The sequence below is a fragment of the Macrobrachium rosenbergii genome, chromosome 54, assembly GCF_040412425.1.
Source record: "Macrobrachium rosenbergii isolate ZJJX-2024 chromosome 54, ASM4041242v1, whole genome shotgun sequence".
Lineage (NCBI taxonomy): Eukaryota > Metazoa > Arthropoda > Malacostraca > Decapoda > Palaemonidae > Macrobrachium > Macrobrachium rosenbergii.
Window position 1 is genome coordinate 35360698 of NC_089794.1, and position 21313 is coordinate 35382010.

At 36.2% G+C, this 21313-nt stretch overlaps 1 protein-coding gene across 1 annotated transcript in view; it reads left to right on the plus strand.

Annotated features, from left to right (window-relative positions):
• Ras64B (ras-like protein 2) overlaps positions 1–16853 on the plus strand; it is a 109890-nt gene extending 93037 nt beyond the window's left edge. Inside the window, exons 3-4 of the mRNA XM_067097921.1 lie at positions 6324–6535; positions 14663–16853. Of these exons, the coding sequence (XP_066954022.1) occupies positions 6324–6535; positions 14663–14857 (407 nt within the window). The 3' untranslated portion in view covers positions 14858–16853. The remainder of the gene's footprint in view (positions 1–6323; positions 6536–14662) is intronic.
• The last annotated feature ends 4460 nt before the right edge of the window (positions 16854–21313 follow it).

Consider the following 21313-nt stretch of genomic DNA (forward strand, 5'->3'; position numbering starts at 1 on the left):
CATGGGAAGAAATACGCATACTTAATCTAACGCCAGTATCGTTTGAAATTCAGTATTCGTTTTTCCTTGAAGTCGATTCTTTTTCTTCAGAGCTGAGCTCGGTGAGGGTACCCGTTGCTAGCCCCGTCGTCCGTAGCATTAAGAAATTAAAAGAAAAAGAACCAAGGGCGTTCATGAAGGAAAAAACACGTGTACCTCCTTTTACAGTCTGTAGTTGCTTATATATCGTGCGCGATAAGGCTCCACTTTAGGCATGACCTGTGGCGCATTAGCATTATCTTGCATCGGCAGAGCAACTGATATGTCCCCTTTTCCATTCCCCTCTCCACCAACAAGTGTCGTGGGCTTAAGCGCCCCCTCAGCCCTCTTGGTTAATGTCGCTCTGTAAGAGGCTGCTGCAGCAGGGAAAACTTGAGAAGGCTAATGTCAAAGGCAGCGTGGGGTATAAAACGGCTGAAAGACAGACACGTGTCACTATAGTAGTCACGTGTTTTAATACCTTTTTCTAACCAAGGCTTGAAAGGCCTAGAATGAAACAAGCTGCGAGATGTAACAGAATGTTGTTGAAGTGTACAGAATGTTATTGAAGTTAATTATGAAATCTTATTTTACGGGAAGGCCGAAGGAACGGGAAACTGAATGCCCTTGATCTAGGTCCAATCGGAGGAACTCTAATATGGAAAGGGATAGCTAGTGTAGATGGCTTTTAGATATAATAATGAGGCCGCTGATGCCTTCGTGTAGCCAGGTTTCAAGGACAATAAAGAAATAAAAGTGGAGTTCGGGTAAACAGAATGGTACTTAACCCCAAAGGAAATGTTACAGAAATCACTGAAAACCAGATGGCATTTCCAAAGTCTAGCTGTAGTGGAAGGGGAAGGCTATCAAGCTGTTAAAAGACGCCTGAAAAAAGTTCTTGTATCATTGTTGGAAAGCAGTTTTTGTCTGTTACAATCAAAGTATAGGACGCCGTTTCCATATAAATTTATTTCATGAACTTCTGCAGTTGGCTGCAATAATTTTTGTATTTTATCTTGTGACCTTGGTATGCATTTTAATGATAATTACTGTTGTGTGGTCAGGTTTTACGAAAGCGAAAAAAGTCATTAAAAAAAGGAAGGAAAAATAAATGTTCTTAAACTCCGAAGGAAGCAGATATCCTTGCAGTTTGAAGGATAGCAAATGGAAAAGTTCTTTCCAGTTGGGATATTAAGACTCGCCTGAAAGGATGATGTTTGTATCCTAATGGGAAAATGTAGCAAACAGGTCTGCTCTGCTCTTTTGCTTCTCTGACGTACTTCAGTTTCTCTATTTCCCACTACGCAAGCTACCCCCATTCCTCATTTTCTTTCATCGGAACGTGCTGACAGATGGCCTTAAGTAGTTATAAAAGTAAAGGTCACACGTGGCTATAAAAAGAATGAGCGTGTCACACTTTTTCTTTCACTCATTTTTCTTTTCATTCTTTTACTCTCTCATTACACACTAAAGTTCCTTTCCTCCTCTCAGTCAGCTGGCGATTGCTTCTGTTTCTAATCCATCCGTAATGAGAAATAGAAGGAGCTTGGGGGACAACAGAATCCGTTGCATAGCCTTGCGGTAGACGGTTACGAAGTCACCGAGATGGTCATCAACCCCATAGTATTCCCGATCTCCGTTTTTTAAAATGTGAGAACTTGTGACCTGGTGGGTGCCACGTGGCCCCTTGGGAAAAGTTGGCCATAATAGCTTAAATATTTCAAGATTCTTTGCCCCCAATTTAACTGAAAGTAGCTGACCCTAAGGTCATGCTGATTGACTTACAAAAATGCGCTGAGAGGGTTAGAGGGGGTGGGGGGAGGTGGTCTGGTCTTGTCGCTGGGAGGAAGAGGTGGTGAGTGGTTGGGTGGGTGGGCGTGTGCGGAGGAGAGGGAGGGGCCAGATGAAATTGGTGCTGTGCTGTATCTTGAACGTTGAGATGGAGAAAGGTTTCATGGATTGCCTTGTTTATGAGCTGCAGCTGTTGGGGTCTGCCCTAACCCCCAACACTACCCCACACCCTGCCATCCTGCTCTTAACTTTATTGCACGCTACCCCCAAGCTCTGCTGAGTCTCTCTCTCTCTCTCTCTCTCTCTCTCTCTCTCTCTCAACTAATGCACGCTACCCCAAGCTCCTTAAAGTCTCTTTCAAACCAGATCTCTCTGAAACGTCTTGGCATTTTCTCTCATTTTTTAAAACTAGTTTTAAAGTTTTTTTTCCTAAGATTTCTACGTAAAAATGCTTGTAAGGTTGGAATTTTGTTGTAAGAATGTCTGTAAATATCAGCTGAAGGTGTAAGACCATTGACAACTTTTTACGTGGTTAGAAATGTTTGCAACTTGACGATTTGAGATGAAATGTCTGCTACTTTTTACTTGTAGGAATGTCTGCAACTTTTAAATCTTACAGGTTTTGATGAGAAAATTATGTAATTTTTCATGTTATAACCATGATTACAACGTGTGGTTCATATATTAATAGCAGTTGGCATGGAAATATCTAAAGCTTTTACTTCATCGGAAAAAAAAAAGTTTGTTTTTAATTTTTTGAAGGCATTGCTTGGGATGCACGAGCATATGAAATGTACATCAGATGCTTTACAGTTACGGAAGCCAATAAACCATTATTATTATTATTATTATATTATTATTATTATTATTGTGCGAAAGAGACTAAAAGAATGTACATATGGTAGGAGATTGATGAAAATTGGCAGAAATATAAACAAACTCACATATAAATGACTGTGTCCAGAAGCAGATGAAAGAGAAAGTCTGAATAATTAAATTCTGGAGTTTGGCCTTGAAAGCAAGGAGCTTAATATTAGGCGGTGTTATGATTTGCTATCATCGTTAATTGTCCCTGTTTGTGTATTGACGTAAGTGTTATAAATGAAAGCTTCCTCGAATCAAGTACAGCTGTTTGTTTGCTGTCACAATTTAGACTTTTTTTTAGGGCATTTAAATTAGTCCTGTTATGTAGTTGATTGTGTTCTTTATTGTGTAATGTTTTTATTGCAGTATTTATAATTGTTTTTTTTTTTACGAAAGTGTTAGTTTTTTTAGATATTTTTGGAAGATTTCCAATGACAGCAATCTTTATTTTTGGTTTTGGAGAAACTTCCATTCAAAGTTAATTTTTGGTTGTAGGTTTTAACCTGCTTTCACAGATATTTTAAATTTTCACGACTTCCTTGTACTCAATTTAGTTATTACTTTATCGACTATTTCCATTCATAGAGACAATGTTTATTACTATATACTTGTTGAAGGCTTTCATAGATGTTACCAATTTAATTTTGACTTGAGGAGCTCAATTGACACAAGGTTAACATATATTTTTTTTTATTTATCGCTGTATGTCGGATATCTAGCTGTAATTTTTCTTTATGTATATGTATCTGTTACACTGCTTTTGACACACTACAATCTTTCATCGCGGCATTGGAGACCGTTCGCCTAGAATATAATTCTGTTATTGCGTTCTATTTCTCTATGATTTATTACTCAACAGCTTTGGCGCTACGGCATTTTCTTATTAAATATAGAGGCCAGTGGGCTGGTCGAATTAATGCTTTATCAAGTCAGTGTCATAAACAAAACGTAAGAGAAAAAAAAAGGTAGGTTTTGACCCCAAAGGAGATGACAAGGGGGATTGTAGGAATCGAGGAAGCAGCTCATGAATTCTAATGGTTGGCTGTAGATGGAAATGAACTGTCATCAAACTGTACGTTTCGAGGATGATTAATTTTCAATGTAAAGGTGCGAAGAGGTGCTTGAGTATTAGTATGCAGCTGCCGGAGAGGAGGACTGACTGACCATTCTGTACAAATACTAAAAATTCGCTTTGCTCTGTTGTTTTACTTAACGTAGGTAGATTAAAGCCAGTCAAGAGAGGTAAGGGACGGATAAAGATACTGAATGAAGGAGAAAATGTAGAATTCTGAAAATGGAAGCAGTTGGACACACCCTTACTCCTGAAGCATATTGCTGACATATTTCATATTTTTGTGAACTAACAATAATAATAATAATAATAATAATAATAATAATAATAGTAATAATAATAATACATATATTTAGCAAAGATTTACTGGACAATTTTTGGAGGAATTGTCGAAGGACGAAAAATAATAATTCCAGTATTTCAAGGGTGGGTTTTTAAGGAAAAATTAATGTGTCCTATTTCAGTTGTGTGCAAATTAATATTTACTATTTTAGGAATTGTTTACAAAGAGAAAATATAATTTACGGAAAGGTGTTTTAACAGAGAATAAGTGATGCAATATATGAAGGATAATTTCGCTAAAAGAATGTTATGCCATTTTTCGTGGTTTGTTTTTGTAAAATATCAAAACTCATTTTCTGTGAAGGTAGCCACATAAATCTGGGGCACGATGCACGTTGACTAAGTGTCTTGGTTCCTATGGTTAGGGTGTCCAAAATAAACAACTTGCCAAAGTTGGCTTCGTCGTTGGATATTGGTCTGTTGAATACTACTGGTTTAAAAAAATGAGTAGGTTTTCTTCTTTTGTTTTTAAATTTGACTAAAATATTGTCTGCATATTAGTAGTAAACAAACCAAAACGACCATTTTTGTCCTGCGAGCTTCCACAGAACAGAATGACGCTATTTGAAACAAGAGAAAAGATGCAGATAACAAAGGAAAAAGATCATATGAATAAAGGAAGCTAAAGGACTCAACAAACAAATATATTTATTTATATTTGTCATTTCATGATGAATTGACTTGAAAGCTATGTCATTACGGACATTTATCAGGTTCTCGCATTCTTAGGTTATACAACCACAGTATTGTAAAAATACTCTAATCCATTGATAATGTGATAGTGAATTGATTACTACTTCTATTTTACCTCTTTGGATTAGAATAAATCATAAAAAATGCTTGCAAGGTGTGCCACACATTAACAATCATAAAAATGAAACCCTAAGAGGTAGAACAAATAGGTCTATCCCTTCTCATCTATTTTACTTGACTTACTCTATCTTCTCAGTTTTCCTCTGCACTGATGTCCCCTTGTCTTTAGTCACAGAACAGCAGTTGGTTTTGTTGAATCTGGTATCCTTCATTCATTTTCCATCACCATAAATTGTTGATGATTTAGTCAGAAAAAAGCAGGTGGGTTTGCTTCAGGTCATCCATATTTTTCTTGCCGACTTATTTCCAGTGCACTTATATTGTGAAGCGTTTAGTTATCTATAGTACAGGTTTTGAATACAGCAGAGCATCAGAGTCCGTACGTAGAGTACTGGTATATTAATACATAAGTAGACTTACTTATCACATTTCACATTAAGTAATTATATGGAATGTGATTATACAATAATTAATTTAAATTACATGAATTTCAGGTTAATTAGAGTGACATATTTTGCTTCAGCATTCCTGATGTCACTATTTTTATCATTCTGGCAATACTTTACTCAAAAGGCATAGCAATTGATATGAAAGGAAATGATCTTTGTACTCGGTTCCCTCTCTGTCCTATATATATATATATATATATATATATATATATATATATATATATATATATATATATATATATATATATATATATATATATATATATATATATAGAGCAATTGTATATGATATTTATATATATATATATATATATATATATATATATATATATATATATATATATATATATATATATATATATATACATACATATATACACACATATATATATATATATATATATATATATATATATGAAATTTGGAAGAACAGGATGAGCGCATGTGGCAGAAAAGATTGGGCACTCTGGAAAGCTCTTAACATGCTTCATGATACTAAGTCTTGGTCTACAAGTATTCGTGTTTCCAAGATGGCTTTGTTCTTTTGTGCATCATACTTGATTTATAGATACTAGTGATTTTTAATACTTAAAATATTTTCTTGCTTCTTTCTCATTTCCATAGTGTCTTCTCTGCCATATTTTTGTAATTTAGCTTCTCCTAGACAATACCATTCTATTAATTTATAAGTTTATCTTCTGCTTAATTGAATTTCTTCCAGTAAGTAACCACACACTGTGGAAAGGTTTCAGTTTATACTTAAACCCTAAATTGGTGCTATCTCACTGTGTTTTGATTTGCTTTGTTGGGGTAGACTTAGGTGGAGCCTGTCTTTACCCATTTTAAGTATCAGAATTACTGTATAAGTTTTACCAAATGTAGTTTTGTATAGGTATGTTTTAATATTTTGATTGGAACTATTCAAGTACATTACCCTTTAAGAGTACTTCAATATCTGGCACTCTTCATTTCAGTTCTGGACACAGCCGGTCAGGAGGAATTCAGTGCCATGAGAGAGCAGTACATGCGGTCTGGCGAGGGTTTCCTCTTGGTCTTCTCCGTAACTGATCGGAACAGCTTCGAGGAACTTGTCCGTTTCCACAAGCAAATTCTCAGAGTGAAAGATCGTGATGAATTTCCCATGCTGATGGTAGCTAATAAAGCAGACTTGGAACACCAGAGAGTGGTAGGTGTTTCTAAGTAATATTTTTTTATACATTGATTGATTTTTTTATGAATATATTTTTGGAAAAGTTTATAAATGAAACTTTAGTCGGGAATCCATTTGAATGTGTAATTAGATTTTTAGATATTTTATAGTTTTCAGTTGCATATTATTTATGAATTTAAAGAAGGGTTGTACTTGATGTTTGCTGTCACATTACTTGTTTGTGTCAGTTCTGCATGATAATGAATTTCATCCATGGTATGAATTTTTGTAGTTATTTTTTGACTGGTAGCTTGCAGTTGCCTAGATTTTTATAAAATCTTGTATGAAAGTAATGCTCATAATAGTTTATAAGAAATCTCCAAAACAGCTGTAATTATTTGTGCAATACTGTATGTGGTAACTTAGAACCAATTAATTAACTTGCTGAAATTGAAATTAATTCCTATTTGTAAGCTTTAATAGGATTTTTTTGGGTGATAAAGTTGAAGGTATTTGTTAAATGACATGATGGTTGCAAGTTGCTGACTGGTTTGGACTAATGGCCAAGGTATAAGGCCTGAATTCTTCACCATTATGGCACAACAGTAGTGTTAGTTGTAGTATAAAATACATAATTCATGAGACATAATTGAATACCAGTTGGTCATAATGAGTCCTGATGTGCCAGTTGAGTGGTAAATTATCCTGTATCTACCACAGTACTATTTTGAGGTGTAAAAAAACTGAAGATGAAAATTTAAATTTATTAGGAGGCCTTTACTTTGTCAAATACACATATGCTTACCCTTACATGCCCAATTTGTGTTAAAAAAAAAATATTCAATAAATCATGAGCATCAAATTAGTGAATTGCCATAATTGGAAAAGCAAAAAGATGTGAAAAATATTACATGGGATTGTTGAGTTTCTTGGAGACACTTTGCCAGAAAGGGTAAAACTTCTGTCCATGATATGCTCACAATACAATCCTGATGCAGTGAAATTTACTTACAGTAATAGTACAAAGGTCAAAAGACATAATACTAGACATCATCATCCTAAATGTATCAGACACACTACAGTATTCAGCACCATTCATTTCTGATGATTAAGCCTTACATCACCTGCCAAGCAAAAAGAATTGCTATATGAATGCAAGGTCAGATTTATGATACTTGTACAGTATTTTTAATTTTATTAGTGCATACTATATGTATCACTATGTGTGCATCAGACGGTTACTGCTTCTCAAATGTGCTGTTTTAGTGTACCAAAATGAAAAGAAACTGAGAATGCTCTGTTAGGAACTAAATATGTGACTAGATTTTACTTATGCAACAAACTTGTCTCTATCTTTGGAGTACATTAAGACATCATGGCAATCTCACTTCCCATACATCTGGGCTATACAGTACTGCCAGTGTTTTTAAGACTACTGTAGTTTTATATGGGCCTTCAAAGAGGCAATACTGTATACTTGAGCAAGAGACAACAGTGTCTTGTTCTTATGAGGTATATCCTTGGGGCTCTTGGCAGGACAGAGATTGTATTTTTGGAGCTTTTCTTTAAAGTCAATTATGGAACTGGATGGCAAAGGAAGCAGTGACACTTCTCTCCTTCCTGAGAGGTGCATCCTTACATCCATAACAGAGGATGCCACTCAACAGTTTCCTGATTCTGCAGAGGGGAACAGAGTTCTTCAGGATTAATCCAACACAATTCCAGTATATAGCATGCAGAGCAGGGATAGGAGGAGGTGCCGCCCTGCCCTCCAGGGCAGTGCCAGTGGAGTGGCTCATGGGTGGGTTGGAGGGTCCTCTTTACTATTGGAGGACTTGAAGGACTTGGAGATTACCTCCCATAGCCAGAAGGAGATGGTATTAGGTACCTCCTTATATGTCCAGTACCCACAAAAAGGTGCTTGCTTTCTGGTCCGAGGTTCTGTGTCCTTCACAAGTAACATTTTAGGGCAAGAACCGGGCACAGCAACATCTTGTATGACTCTTCCCTGATTATTCAAGGTTTCTGGAATGAACACTGCATCATCTCTTGTAACTGTTGGATTACTGTTACGGTTCCTCATCATCTCTCAGATTAAGTGGTAAAGATACCTACTAATATACCGACAATATCTTCAGCATAGACTGTGTCCTGTATTGATTATTTAGGATTTCTGGTCATGGAATTATCATCTTGTATTGTGAAGGACAATAACCATTTTAGTTGCAGTTGTAATTGGCATTTACTGTTGTTGCTTTGGCTTGTAAGTTCATAATGTTATTTCATTATGGAGTCTTAAGCAGTCATTTGTTTTATTGAATCTTGGGAACAGAGTTTAAAAATGAGAATTTTATAGCATTCATCTGTGCCATTAGTATGATCATAATTTGTAAGATGCTGTTACCTGCTGCCATTCTGATAACAGGATATCTGCAATTCCATGTGCTTCTGATTTATTTTCAACTGGACATTTTTTTAAATGTCCTTCACTGCAGCCTCCCAAAATATCCCATGGCTTGATAAATGAATGACCAAAGTTACTTTGCATTAAGGAACTATATCTAGGCTGTCAAGTTTTTACACACACCATAAAATGTATGGTTCATGCCCAAAAAAGTGAAGAAGATAAACTTCATTAGCTATTCAAGATCATTGAATTTCAATGCAGTTTTTTTTATCCTGAAATTAAATTTCTGTAAATTTACTCTATAATATAAAAATACAATGCAAATTATTTTAAGTGATACTGTATGAAAAGCTTTCAAACAAAAAATTTCATTTTTTTGAAAACACCAAATGCATTTGTCTATAATATAAAAATACAATGCAAATTATTATACTGTATGAAAACATTCAAAAGAGATCTGGAAGAGAGGGGACCAACTGGTTGTGTTACTCTGTATCATGACGACATATTTACTCGTTTTCCTCTATGAACAGGATTATTATTGCATCATCATAAGCAGTAATGGTCATTACTGTAGTTTCTACAAATTTATGTTTGTATTTCAAAGCATTTAAAGTTAGCTGGCATTAGTGGCAGTCAGTGTTGTGATGGCTAGGGTAGGTTGAGCAAATCTAGTTAAATCTGCAAGAGTATTCTCTATGATGTGAGGAGGAGCCTGAGAACTTTGGGCAGGAAAGCACAAGTCACTCGGTAATGGCGTCAAGCTTTCACACTTTGATGACTTACATTTACATGGATCAAATGCTAGTAGCTGTTTACAGAGCTACTGTCATTAAAAGGAAATCTTTATCAAGGTTAAAGTAGCCTGTCAACTTGAAGATTTTCTAGCCATGCTCCCATTACAAGGAGTTGGGAGTTAGTCTGCGCGAGCAAACACGGGTGAATTACTTTGCCGTGAGACTGAAAGATCTCCCAATACATCAGCACATTTTGCACAATATAAAACTTTCATTGCTTGTGCAACAGATGTCAAGTTATTTGTGGCAATAAATGTTTTTACTTCACACAGCTTTTTTCGTGAATTTGTGGATGAAAATCGATTTTCTAAAGTAGAGACTATCAAGAAAGCAAGAGTGACTGTAGCCTATGGCTGAAATTTTCCACTTCTTTTTACAATCTTTGGATGTTACAGCAACTGTCGAGTGAAATCAAGACTAGGATATGAATTTCTTAGAGAATTAACACACTATGGTCCCTTCAAATTTTATCTAGTATAGTGAAGAATGATCTTGGCAACCATATCACCCTGTTTCCCAGGGATCAATGCACTGACTCACCACTCTCTCCTCTGCCTTTGCCCATCACACCAAGTCCACCACCAGTACTATAACTCTCTCTCTCTCTCCACTTCTAAAACATACTTTAAAAATATATTATCACCCAATCTCTCAAAGAAACATAATGAATTAAGTAACTATAAATAGGCCTATGCTTTCATGCAAGCAGATTTTGCTCTCTCTCTCCACTTCTAAAACATTTTTTAAAAATAAGTTATCACTCAGTCTCTCAAAGAAAATATAATGAATTGAGTATCTCAATTAATAGGACTTTCTCTCTCTCTCTCTCTCTCTCTCTCTATCATAATATTGCATTCATTCCTGTATTGTTCCTCACAATTTCCATTGGATATTGCCCAAATTTTAAAATATTTCCTCATTATTTAAGATCCTGATTCCAATTACACATGAATTTTACTTCATTTTAGTGTCATAAAATCACTTATGAGTAAAGTTTCGCAGTAGGTTTTAAAGAAGGATAATCGATATTCTACTCTGAACTGGCATTACCGACCCAACATTAATGAATAATATAGAGGTTGTTACTGCATTCAAGTATAAGTGATTATAGGACTTCTACAGAATCTTTATGGTTTAAAGTTACTGGAAATCTAGAAAGCAACAAACACGATGACTTCAAAGCTCTGCCCCCTTTCTAGAGTTGCCAGGTGTGGCATTATTGAGCAATGTGTCCAAAGATTTAAGAAAACTGTATGTACACTATTTTTGCTGAAAGTACATCCTGCTTCAGAGCATCATGTTCTTGCAACTACAACAGATGACTGGAGTTTTTCTTTAGTCAAGCCTTATAACTTCTGTATTCTGATATCTTTGGTAATCAGGAACCTTAAGAATCAGCCAAGCTAAAGATGAAGGTTGTCTGAAGCTTGTCAAATGTTAAGATCAGTTAGTTTCATTTTCCGGAAGTGTAAGCTTGTATGCACTTTGTTCCTCTTGTGTTGTTTCCAGAAGGTCATGGGAGTATGTCTTACTATGTAAGCAAAAGTAAGATTGAGAAGCAGAAATATCTCATTCATGAAGTAGTTGAGACTATTTGTCTTTTTTCAATAAAATCCTGTGCTTTTGCATTGGCTGTTTTGCTTAAGATCAGTATTACCAAGGAGTCCAAAAATATTGTCACTACCATATTAAGAGCACCTATGACACCATCGGTTGGACTAATTATGTTCTAAGATTAGGACTATCTTAACATTTACCTGTGATAATACAGGTAATTGTTATTCAGTGTGTTTTGCTGCCTACTTTCCAAACAATTCATGCATATTGTTGAGAAAAAGAGAGGCAATTGTTATTCATTGTGTCTTGCTGCCTACTTTCCAAACAATTCATGCATATTGTTGAGAAAAAGAGATGTCCAGTTCTTAGGTAGAAATGTTCACCTGCAAAGGTAAAGTACTTCTGGCCTGGTGTGTAACACTTAGCCCATACTCACTTAATTACTAATGAACCCAATAATATGGGTCATTACCACCACTTCTGCCCCTTACAAGCAAGAAGCAACACCACCAATAAATAAGAGAAACACATCTCTCAAAGAATGGGCATTGCCTGATTCTTGTAGTCAACTGGGTATGTTGGGATGAAGAGACTGGACACAGTTTTGGCATCAGAAGTAGTTCTCATTTTATCAATAGGTATGAGCAGCTCACTGATGTAGGCAGAATCTCTTGCAATGAGACATTAAGTCTGTAGATTTAATATATACTGCCCATTAATTCTACTAAAAGGGGAGGATATTTTAATCAGAATCAGAATTTTTCCATTTGAAACCTGGATATTTGACCCTCTGTTGCTTTCAGCATTTAAATGCTTTGGCTGTTTCATTTGAATATGAGCCTGTGGGAATATATACACTATGCCTTTAATATATGGAGACCCACTACGTTGGTGGCAGGTAGAACCTAAAGTAAAGGCTGATTTCTCTGCAGGCAGTGCCACCATGCCCTAAGGGCAGGGTGGTATCATTATGCTTGCTCTGCTTGTAACAGACCAGAGGAAGGATCATTCTGATATACTTGATCCTCTGTGTGACAGCTAAATTAGATTTTGATCAGTTTATGATAATCCCCAGATTCTGGCCCAAGGCCAGCAGACTCTGTGTCCTATAGAAATTTCATATCTGAGTAAGTGAGGATGAGCCAGTTGTCCAGCTAGTGCAACAAATGGATTCCCTTTGAGTGTGTCCAAGCTGAGACTAGTGTGAAGACCCTGGTGAATACCTGAAGGCTATTGCCAGGCTGGCGCAGAGGGCCTTGAACTGAAAGACCTCCCCTTGGCATATGAAATGAAAGAGCTTTCTTGGGTTGTGGTGACTAACACTGGACAAGTAGTTTCCATTGTGAAGGATGTTGGTTTGATGTAGCTGCTCAGTGCCGAGATATCTATGACAGGCCTCCACCTCTTACAGCTTTCTCTACCAGCAAGAAGTGGCTGTAGAATCCTGGAGACCTGGTCTGAATGATCTTGATCATTCTTCTGCATAGTCTTGATCTCTTGTCTGCAGAACGTTAGAACTGGTTTAGTTGGCAAGCTATGTCAGGAATGGGATTGGGTCTGGGTTGGGGGAGGAGGTGATGGTCCTCAGAAGGGAGTCTGTATTCATCCTTCAGGACTGTTACTACCTACTGTCCTGCCCCATGTTGCTGCCATGCTGTCCAGTGATTTAAGAGGCTGCCAGCTATGGCAGCAGAGAAGGGGTATGGTGATGCCTCTTTTCTTGCCCCTACCTTCTCATTTAGGTTGACTTGGGAAGGAAGGGCAAAAGAGCTGAGAGGTGTCCAAGCCCTTTGTAGAGGTGCATCGAGTGGAGTCTTATCTTCATCTGTGGGATTTTCTGGGGTACAGACAGCATGGTAGTCTTGGTCTGAGCCAGAGTTTTGGAAGTTGACAGCCTACTACCTCGGCTGAACTTGAAGGTGGCTGCTTGAGAGATGAGGGGTCACATGAGTCTTCTCTCTTAATAGCCATTGCTGCTTCCACCTTCCTTGGGGAGAAGTAGAAGTGAGAGCAGGATTGAGGTATTCATGAGGGAGAGGAACAAGTCCCTTCATCGAAAGCCAGGGTTGGCAACTCCCTCATCACGGTAGTGGCATACCCAGCCAAGATGTGACATGGAGTGCTGACGTTATTACCATTTCTAAATTGTTCGACTCCACAGGGATGTCAGAGGGGCGAGTTGTCAGCATCCTCTGGAATGAAGTCCTTTTTCTGTCTGGATAATGGAGGGGAGAATAGCTTACCTGATCTGCTAGCTGAGAGGGAACTAGTCAATCCACAGATCTGCTCTGCCTCCTGGGGCATAAGTTCTTTTATGAGAGTGTTTGCTCTTCTTAAATCTTTAATTGTTCAATAGGTTTGGTCTGATGAGGAAAAAAAAAAAAAAAAAAAAGAGGACTGGGGGGATGAAAGAGATTGGTGTTTCTAGGCGATCATCTTGCTTATATGAGAGGTGCCGGGTGTCAGCAAGTGGGATGAGGCAGAGCGGGGGAGAGGTGAGAACTGGCCACCAGTGGTACCTGCTGGGAAGTAGATGTGATGGAAAGACTGTACCAATCTTTGCCCCTCTGTTCATCCAAGGAATCTTGAAAATATTGAAAGGGTAGGCCAGCCTAGATTGCTTATGAAGGCCAGACCTTTCTCAGTTGCTGCTCTTCCTCATCTGGTGAGGGTGTAGTCAGTTTCAAAAACTGTGGTTTGGACTTCTTGGAAGAAGTGATGTGGGGGGGGGGGGCAGTGGGCTGGGAAGGACTCAGCGTGGAGTCCTCCTCCCCCTCTTCCCATAATATTCCTCTTGTGGAGAAGGCTATTCAGCACATTCACAGCAAAGGGAATCAGGACACTTTTCCTCTGCAAGAAATACACACTGAGTATGGATTAAATATTGCTAAAGATGATGTAAAAGGACTGCAGGGTTGACCATTACCTCACAACAATGTTGGGAAAAAAAAAAAAAAAAAAATAGCAGCAGCCCTTTTGATGTTAATAGGTCACCAGTAACATATATGCACTGATGCTGTAGCATTAACAAACCCACACAAATCACGCACATGGGAAAACCCAAGCGCAGGAGACACGTGATCTGTATTGTGGCTTCAAAAACAGTGATTGGAGTCGGGTGAGAATGAGCATTCCCTTCCCCATCTCCACGTGGTTACCACCCTTGTTATACATGGCTAGTCTAGCACATCCACAGGAAGGATACTCCACCTATGAAAAAAAATTGACATGAAATTATGGTTTTGGAATAACTTTATAGTACTATTGTATTATGTACTGCTAGGGTTTAACCAGACTAGGGCTCTTGGATGCAAGCACAGCATACTGTACACTGTCAAAGAACACCACTTTTGCTTCTGATGAGTTGTTTCTTATTTAATGTTTTTTTTTTTTTCTCAACAGACAAGTACAGAGGAAGCTCACACTCTAGCTAGACAGCTCAAGATACCATACATTGAGTGCTCAGCGAAGAATCGTACGAACATTGACCAAACTTTCTACGAACTGGTCAGAATAGTAAGGAAATTCCAAGCAGCTGAACGACCTCCCGCTAAACCAGCTGCAAAGAAGAACAAAAGATTTTGTGTGATTGTCTGAAAATTATCCAGGTTACTTGTTATATTTTTAAGGGAACTATCTTTTCTTATCAAGGTAATTGCTTTCACAGTGGTGACCAAAGCTTGAAACAGCCATTACTTGAATAATGAAAGCTGCAGTGGTACTGATGATATCAGACAGTACAAGGTTATAAATAGACTGGTTTCTATGTAAGTGTTTTACTCTGAAGGCTTCTATATTTGCTGGCAGGTGCCTTAATCACTGTCATCATTTATGGATACAGCAGTATATTACAATGATTTTCCAGTTGTACTGTATGTCATATAATGAAATATAGATTTAAAACCATATGTTTTATATAATGGAGTATTTTGTGAGAAATGAGCACACCCTTTTCAAGATTTTTGCACATTTTGTACAATATAGGAAATGAAAATTTGCTGAAGGTATGTCATTTACCATCTTACAGATCCATTGAGAAAAAATCTTGATGGCACTGAACAATTTTCCAGTGTATAGTTAACCATGTTTGAATAAAGGCCTGTTTTAGTAAAAATTAGCACTGTTGGATGCATTTCTTAATAATTAAAGGCATTTATAAGCTTAAGTTGAAGCATTTTGGCTGATGTTTTAGGTGCTTTTGCAAGTTGTTAGTGAAAAACTTTAGCATGATCTTCAGTGAAAGCTCAAATATTGTAAAAATTATATTTGAAGGTTGTAAAAAAGAATTCTACAAGTTGATGACATTTACCTTTTCCCTCTTTATCTGAGACTGAAAAGAATCACAGGACTTTACTTTATCCTGAAATTTTTGTTATCAGGATGTTTAAGAATGATAGGGAATACAAATGGAAAAGAATTGCATTATGGCTTCCATCTTTTATATGAGACAGTATTGCAATAAGAAACAAATGTTTGTGACCCAAGGTGGTGATCTCATTGTAACCTTTTTAGCAACTCTTCCACAGCTTTAGGTTCATCATTATTCAGAAGCTAATACTCATCATCCTTTTCATTTTACTGTACATGCATCTTAACAGTGGCATCAGTATTGAAAGCACATAGTATTTTTTCCACCTGCCACAGACTGGCTCTCATTCATCACAAGAGATTTATCAAATTTCATTGAAATCTGAGTAAAATCACCTCTTCTTTATTTTTAGAATTGTATTTTTTCTTTCTAAATAAAACTTACTTTTACTGCAAATATATTTTCCCATTGTTGTACCTGTTTATTATCCATTTTTAGTTATTGTATGTGCATTGTTAACAAATCTCTCTACTGGAGAGATATGTTTAGAAGTGCAAAAGTATTAAGTATTTTGAATTGTCTTCTGAATGATATTCTCATAGCTACCAAAAAAATTTAAAATGTGTCTTTCAACCTGACTAGAATGAGGTACTTGATAACTCGGGTTACTGTGGACCAACAGATAAGTTCATATTAAAATTCTCTGTGACAATACAACCACTGAATGACACTACCAACAAAGCAATTAAAATCTTTTTGTCACACACAGTTTGCATGTTGATAAAAGAACAAAATTCATCAGCCAACAAAGAAGTTTGAACTTTTATAGCTTTGATGAAAACTTTGCTCATAAACACTCGATGCTGTACCTCATCCCATGTGAGAATGTCATTCAGTTAATATCTATATAAAAACAATGTCACAACCAGTAGTAACAGTATTTTATTTGTACTATAGATTTCTAGCTCAAGACTTCTTCATGCATTATGAGCTCTTTTACATTCAAGGAGAGAGATCAGATCTCACTCTGGTGCTCCAGTTGTGTAAATATCCAAAGAGTTGTTATTGAGCATGATTACTATTTTGGTTACTTTTTGTCACACTTATTTATGATTCCTGGACATAAAGTGCAACATGTGTTGCAAACTTTTTGATCTTTTAAAACTAAACTATGGTAACAGGATAATTATATGATGTCATACAACTTTTGTACACCAAATATAAAAAAAATGTGTAAAGTGCAAGACAACAGAACTTATTGTACTAATAAAATGTGTTACTTTATGTGAATTATCATCTTCCTCGTGAATACTTTCAATTATGTTTTGTGTAAAAGACCTGTTATACTGTATGTGGATTTTCCTTCCTTGCTTTAGTTTCTATGCAAAGAACCTTTAAAATTCATAAAAGTGCAAAACTTGAAAAGATTTGCAAAGCATTTTGAAAATATATACAACATATATCTGTATTGATTCCAAAAACAAATAGAATTTCAATATACTGTATGCACATTATAAATATTGAACCGAGACAAAAATATGATCTTGTAAATCACAGAGTCAATAGTCTATTACATGAAGCAAAATGTACTTTCATTTCTGAATCCCTTTGTGAGGAAGAAATGACATCAAACTTATGATGGCCTTACAAATGGATATGAAAAATGATTATCACTATGCTATAAAAATACTAATGTCAGGTGCTTGCATGATTCATAACATGAAATTTAAGAAACACTTCTATCTAACTGCCAAGGAAAAGTGTAAAACCATTCAGTATACTGTAAGATGCAAACTATCCATATACAGATTTCCTTACTGAGAAGCTGAAATTAAGGGTGAAGAAAAACATCCTGAGAGTTCACAGGTAGGAAGCATACATTACATCACATCACATGCAATGTGATGTCAGGTCAGGAACTGAACTATTAATAAAATAACTGTTCTAAAACATAACATATTTTTATACAAATGTCAATCATAAATAGCCTTCATTCTGTACAGCTTCCTGATAGATTTTTCATACAATCACAGTAAAGGTGAAAGTTATAACTTTAACAAATATCATTTGTAAAATGTATGTCTGCATGCAAACACTAGTAAAAATTTATGAGAACTTTTTTAAAATCATATTTACTAGTAGACATATGCTTTCCTACAACTAAATTTGTTAATGAATTTTATTTTAGTCATTGTGGAATGGATAATAAACAGCTGGCAGTTTTAATAAACTACTCCATAAGGTACTCATGTGGCAATATTGTGTAAAAAGTACTAAAATCAAATGCTGATAACAAAATTACCAAGTCGTCATTACATACTTTAAAACTAAATTGAGCATAACATTAAATCTTAATTAATGTGCGTGTGTTTGCATGTTTCAAATCTGAGAAGCCACAGCAAACAGCAGTATACAATACATATTTTAGCAAACGTATAATTACTAGCGTTTACTGAATTACAAATGATAAAACTGGTCAAAATACCAAAGTATATAAAACAACTGCTATATGTTATAATGTAAATGTCAACTGGATACAAAAAAAAATGGTAAGAAAATATATACAATACAAAAATAAACTATCACCAACACTAATGTATAATAAACAGGTGAACAAAATGCTGTAACCTCAAAGCAAAATCAACTACCACTTAACAAAACTGTACTAAGGGTAAAGAAAGTAATTAACCAGAACAGAGCAAAAGATACCAACTCTGGCTAAGAAACTAAAGAAAAGGAGGGGCCAAATTACAGAAAGTTAAAGTAATCTGCAAAATACCATAGAGCAAAGGGAAGAAAAACAAAAAAAACTTAATTTTTAAATCAGACCAAGCTGGGGAGCTATCATGGCTGTTGTAACCTACGATGAGACACATGAAAGAATGAGGCAAGCCATCTAATCGATCAATGGATCAAATGTGTGCATGTGAATTAAGATTTTATGGCTGTCCTTACAACTTCAAGGATTCAGAAGATACATGTCCTGGGAATTCAACACTGTGAATTAAAGCTAATTATGACTAAAGGGTTTGTTATGAAATACAAAGTTTAAAAATGACCGTAATTTACTTGCGCATGTGTACCACAAACATTGCCACCAAGGGGCTAACGAAGAACACCACCCTTAGAATAAAAGATGAGTGTGTGGTCAACTTTGAGGAAAACATGTTTACTTGCACAGAAAATGTGCCATGTATTCGAACAGAATACAATCCAAACATTAAATTATAAACAAAAACACATGGGAGTCTGTTTGCAAAATCTGCCGCCTAAGAAATTGCATAAAATTTTTCAGAAGCTGCAAGACTGCTGATTAATTTACTATTTCACTTTACATCAACTAATACAGCAGTGTTCACCATCCTAAATGATTTGGAAGAAAATTAAAAACTAAATGGCAAATTTGTCCCTGAACCTCTGCTTACCCTTAAGATAAATCTTGACCTAATCACCCAACCAGAGAGGGTTGCAGAAAAATTAGGAGAACATTTCTCGAGAATATCGAGTAGTGAGAACTACTCTCTAGAATTCCAAGACATTAGAAATGCCCAGATTTCTCTTGATTTAAGTGAAAATAATTTTGAACCATATAATGCAATATTTACACTGCAGGAACTCAATTGCCTTGCAGAATACCAAACCATCAGTCCCTGGTGAAGATAAAATACTTTATGAAATGCTGAAACATCTCCCAGAAAAGTCAAAGAAATTTCTTTTAGACATAAAATAAATGAAATCTGGGAAACTGGTATTATTCCTAAGAGCTGAAAATTATCATTAATCCTCTGTATGAAGAAACCAAACAAGGATCCTGCTTTACCCAGCAGCTACAGACCAATAACTCTCACCAGTTGTGTTTGTAAGCTGATGGAAAAGATGATTAACACCAAACTTGTATGGCACTTACAAACAAATAAATTGCTTCCTCCATTCCAGTTTGGCTTTAGAAAAGTAGATCAACACTAGATCCCTTGCTCAGGTTCTCATACCAAATACAACAAGGTTTTGCTAAACAGAGCCAAACAATAGGAGTTTTCTTTGATTTGGAAAAGGCATATGACACGACATGGCATTATGGTATTATAAAAAAGTTGTATAAGATGGGCATTAAAGGAAAAATGATCAGACTTATAAATTTGTTTTTATCAGATAGATATATAAAGGTAAGAGTTGGGAATCGTATCACGACCTTTCTTACAAGAAGAGGGAGTTCCTCAGGGTAGTGTCCTTAGTGTCACTCTCTTTGCTATTGCCATTAAAGGAGTATTAGAAAAGATATCATCACCAGTAAAAGGCTCTTTATTTGTAGATGATTTGGCTCTGTACTGCACAGGATATGATGCAGCATCTACTAGCAGGTTCATGCAAAGAGCCATCGATAAAGTAAGCAAGTGGGCTAATGAGCAAGGGTTTTGATTTTCCGAATCTAAAACTGTCGCTGTTCAGTTCTGCAGACATCGAACTAAGGAAACCATTCCAACTCTTACCTTAAATGGAATTATTTTACCTTACTCTACTGAAGTAAAATTTTTAGGAATGGTCTTTGATGAAAAGCTCACTTGGAATAATCATACTGACCAGTTAAAAGTAAAAGTGAAGAGATCACTAAATATCTTAAAAGTAGTACCTAATTTTAATTGGGGTGCTGACAAGAAATAGTTGTTAAGGCTTTATAATGCAGTATGTTTATCTAAGTTAGACTATGGCAGCCAAGTATACTCATCTGCTTCAAAGACTAAACTTAAGGAATTGGATGCTGTGCATAATATGGGGCTACGGATCTTCACTGGCACTTTTAGAGCTTCACCCATTGAGAGTATTTATGTAGACTCCCATCAGCTACCACTGGACTTAAGGAGGCATGAACTACATCTGAGACACACTGTGTGGCTGCAAAGCTCGAAGGAGAATCCTTTTCTTGAGATCTTAAAACACTGTGACTGAAGTCTTTTTGGACCTAGATCATCAGTACCATTTCAAATCAGACAGCTGGGTGAACTGGAGGATGAAAGCATAAAAACGCAGATCCTACAAGTTAAACATCCTGCTATCCCTCCATGGTTTATTCCAGCAATAGATGTCTGCATTAAAGAAAAAAAAAAAAGAAGATCGTCTGGAAGAAGAAGTAAGAAACAAGTTTTTGGAGTAAGATGAGAGGCATATAAATGACAGGAAAATCTATACTGACATATCAAAATCGGAAGATGGAGTACGATGTGCAGTGGTGTGTGGGGGGGGAATCATATATAAAAAAGTTATCAGACTCCTCATCCATATTCACTGCTGAAGCAACAGCCATAGGTGATGCTTTAAGTCTTGCATGTGATAAGAAATTTAAATCCACAGTAATATATAATGACTCAAGGAATGTTTTAGAAGCCCTATAGAAATTTAACCCTACCCATTCCTCAATTCAAAAGGCTCAGGAATGGCTTTTTTATCTTTCTGTTCGCCACAAATCAGTAAAGTTTGTTGGATTTCTAGAAGGGAACGAACTGGCTGATAATAATGCAAAGGATGCTGCAAGATGTGATTTCTTAACTAATAAGGTGCCACATTTGGATATGAGTCCAATTATCAGACGATACATTCGAAAAAAATGGCAGCAGAGATGGACTTCCCCATTTTATCCACAAATAGGAAGCACAGAAACATTAGAAAAAGTATCGACTTTTGGAGTTCAGGTTTTAATCATAACAGAGGATTTGAGATCATCCTAACAAGGCTTATGATTGGCCATACCC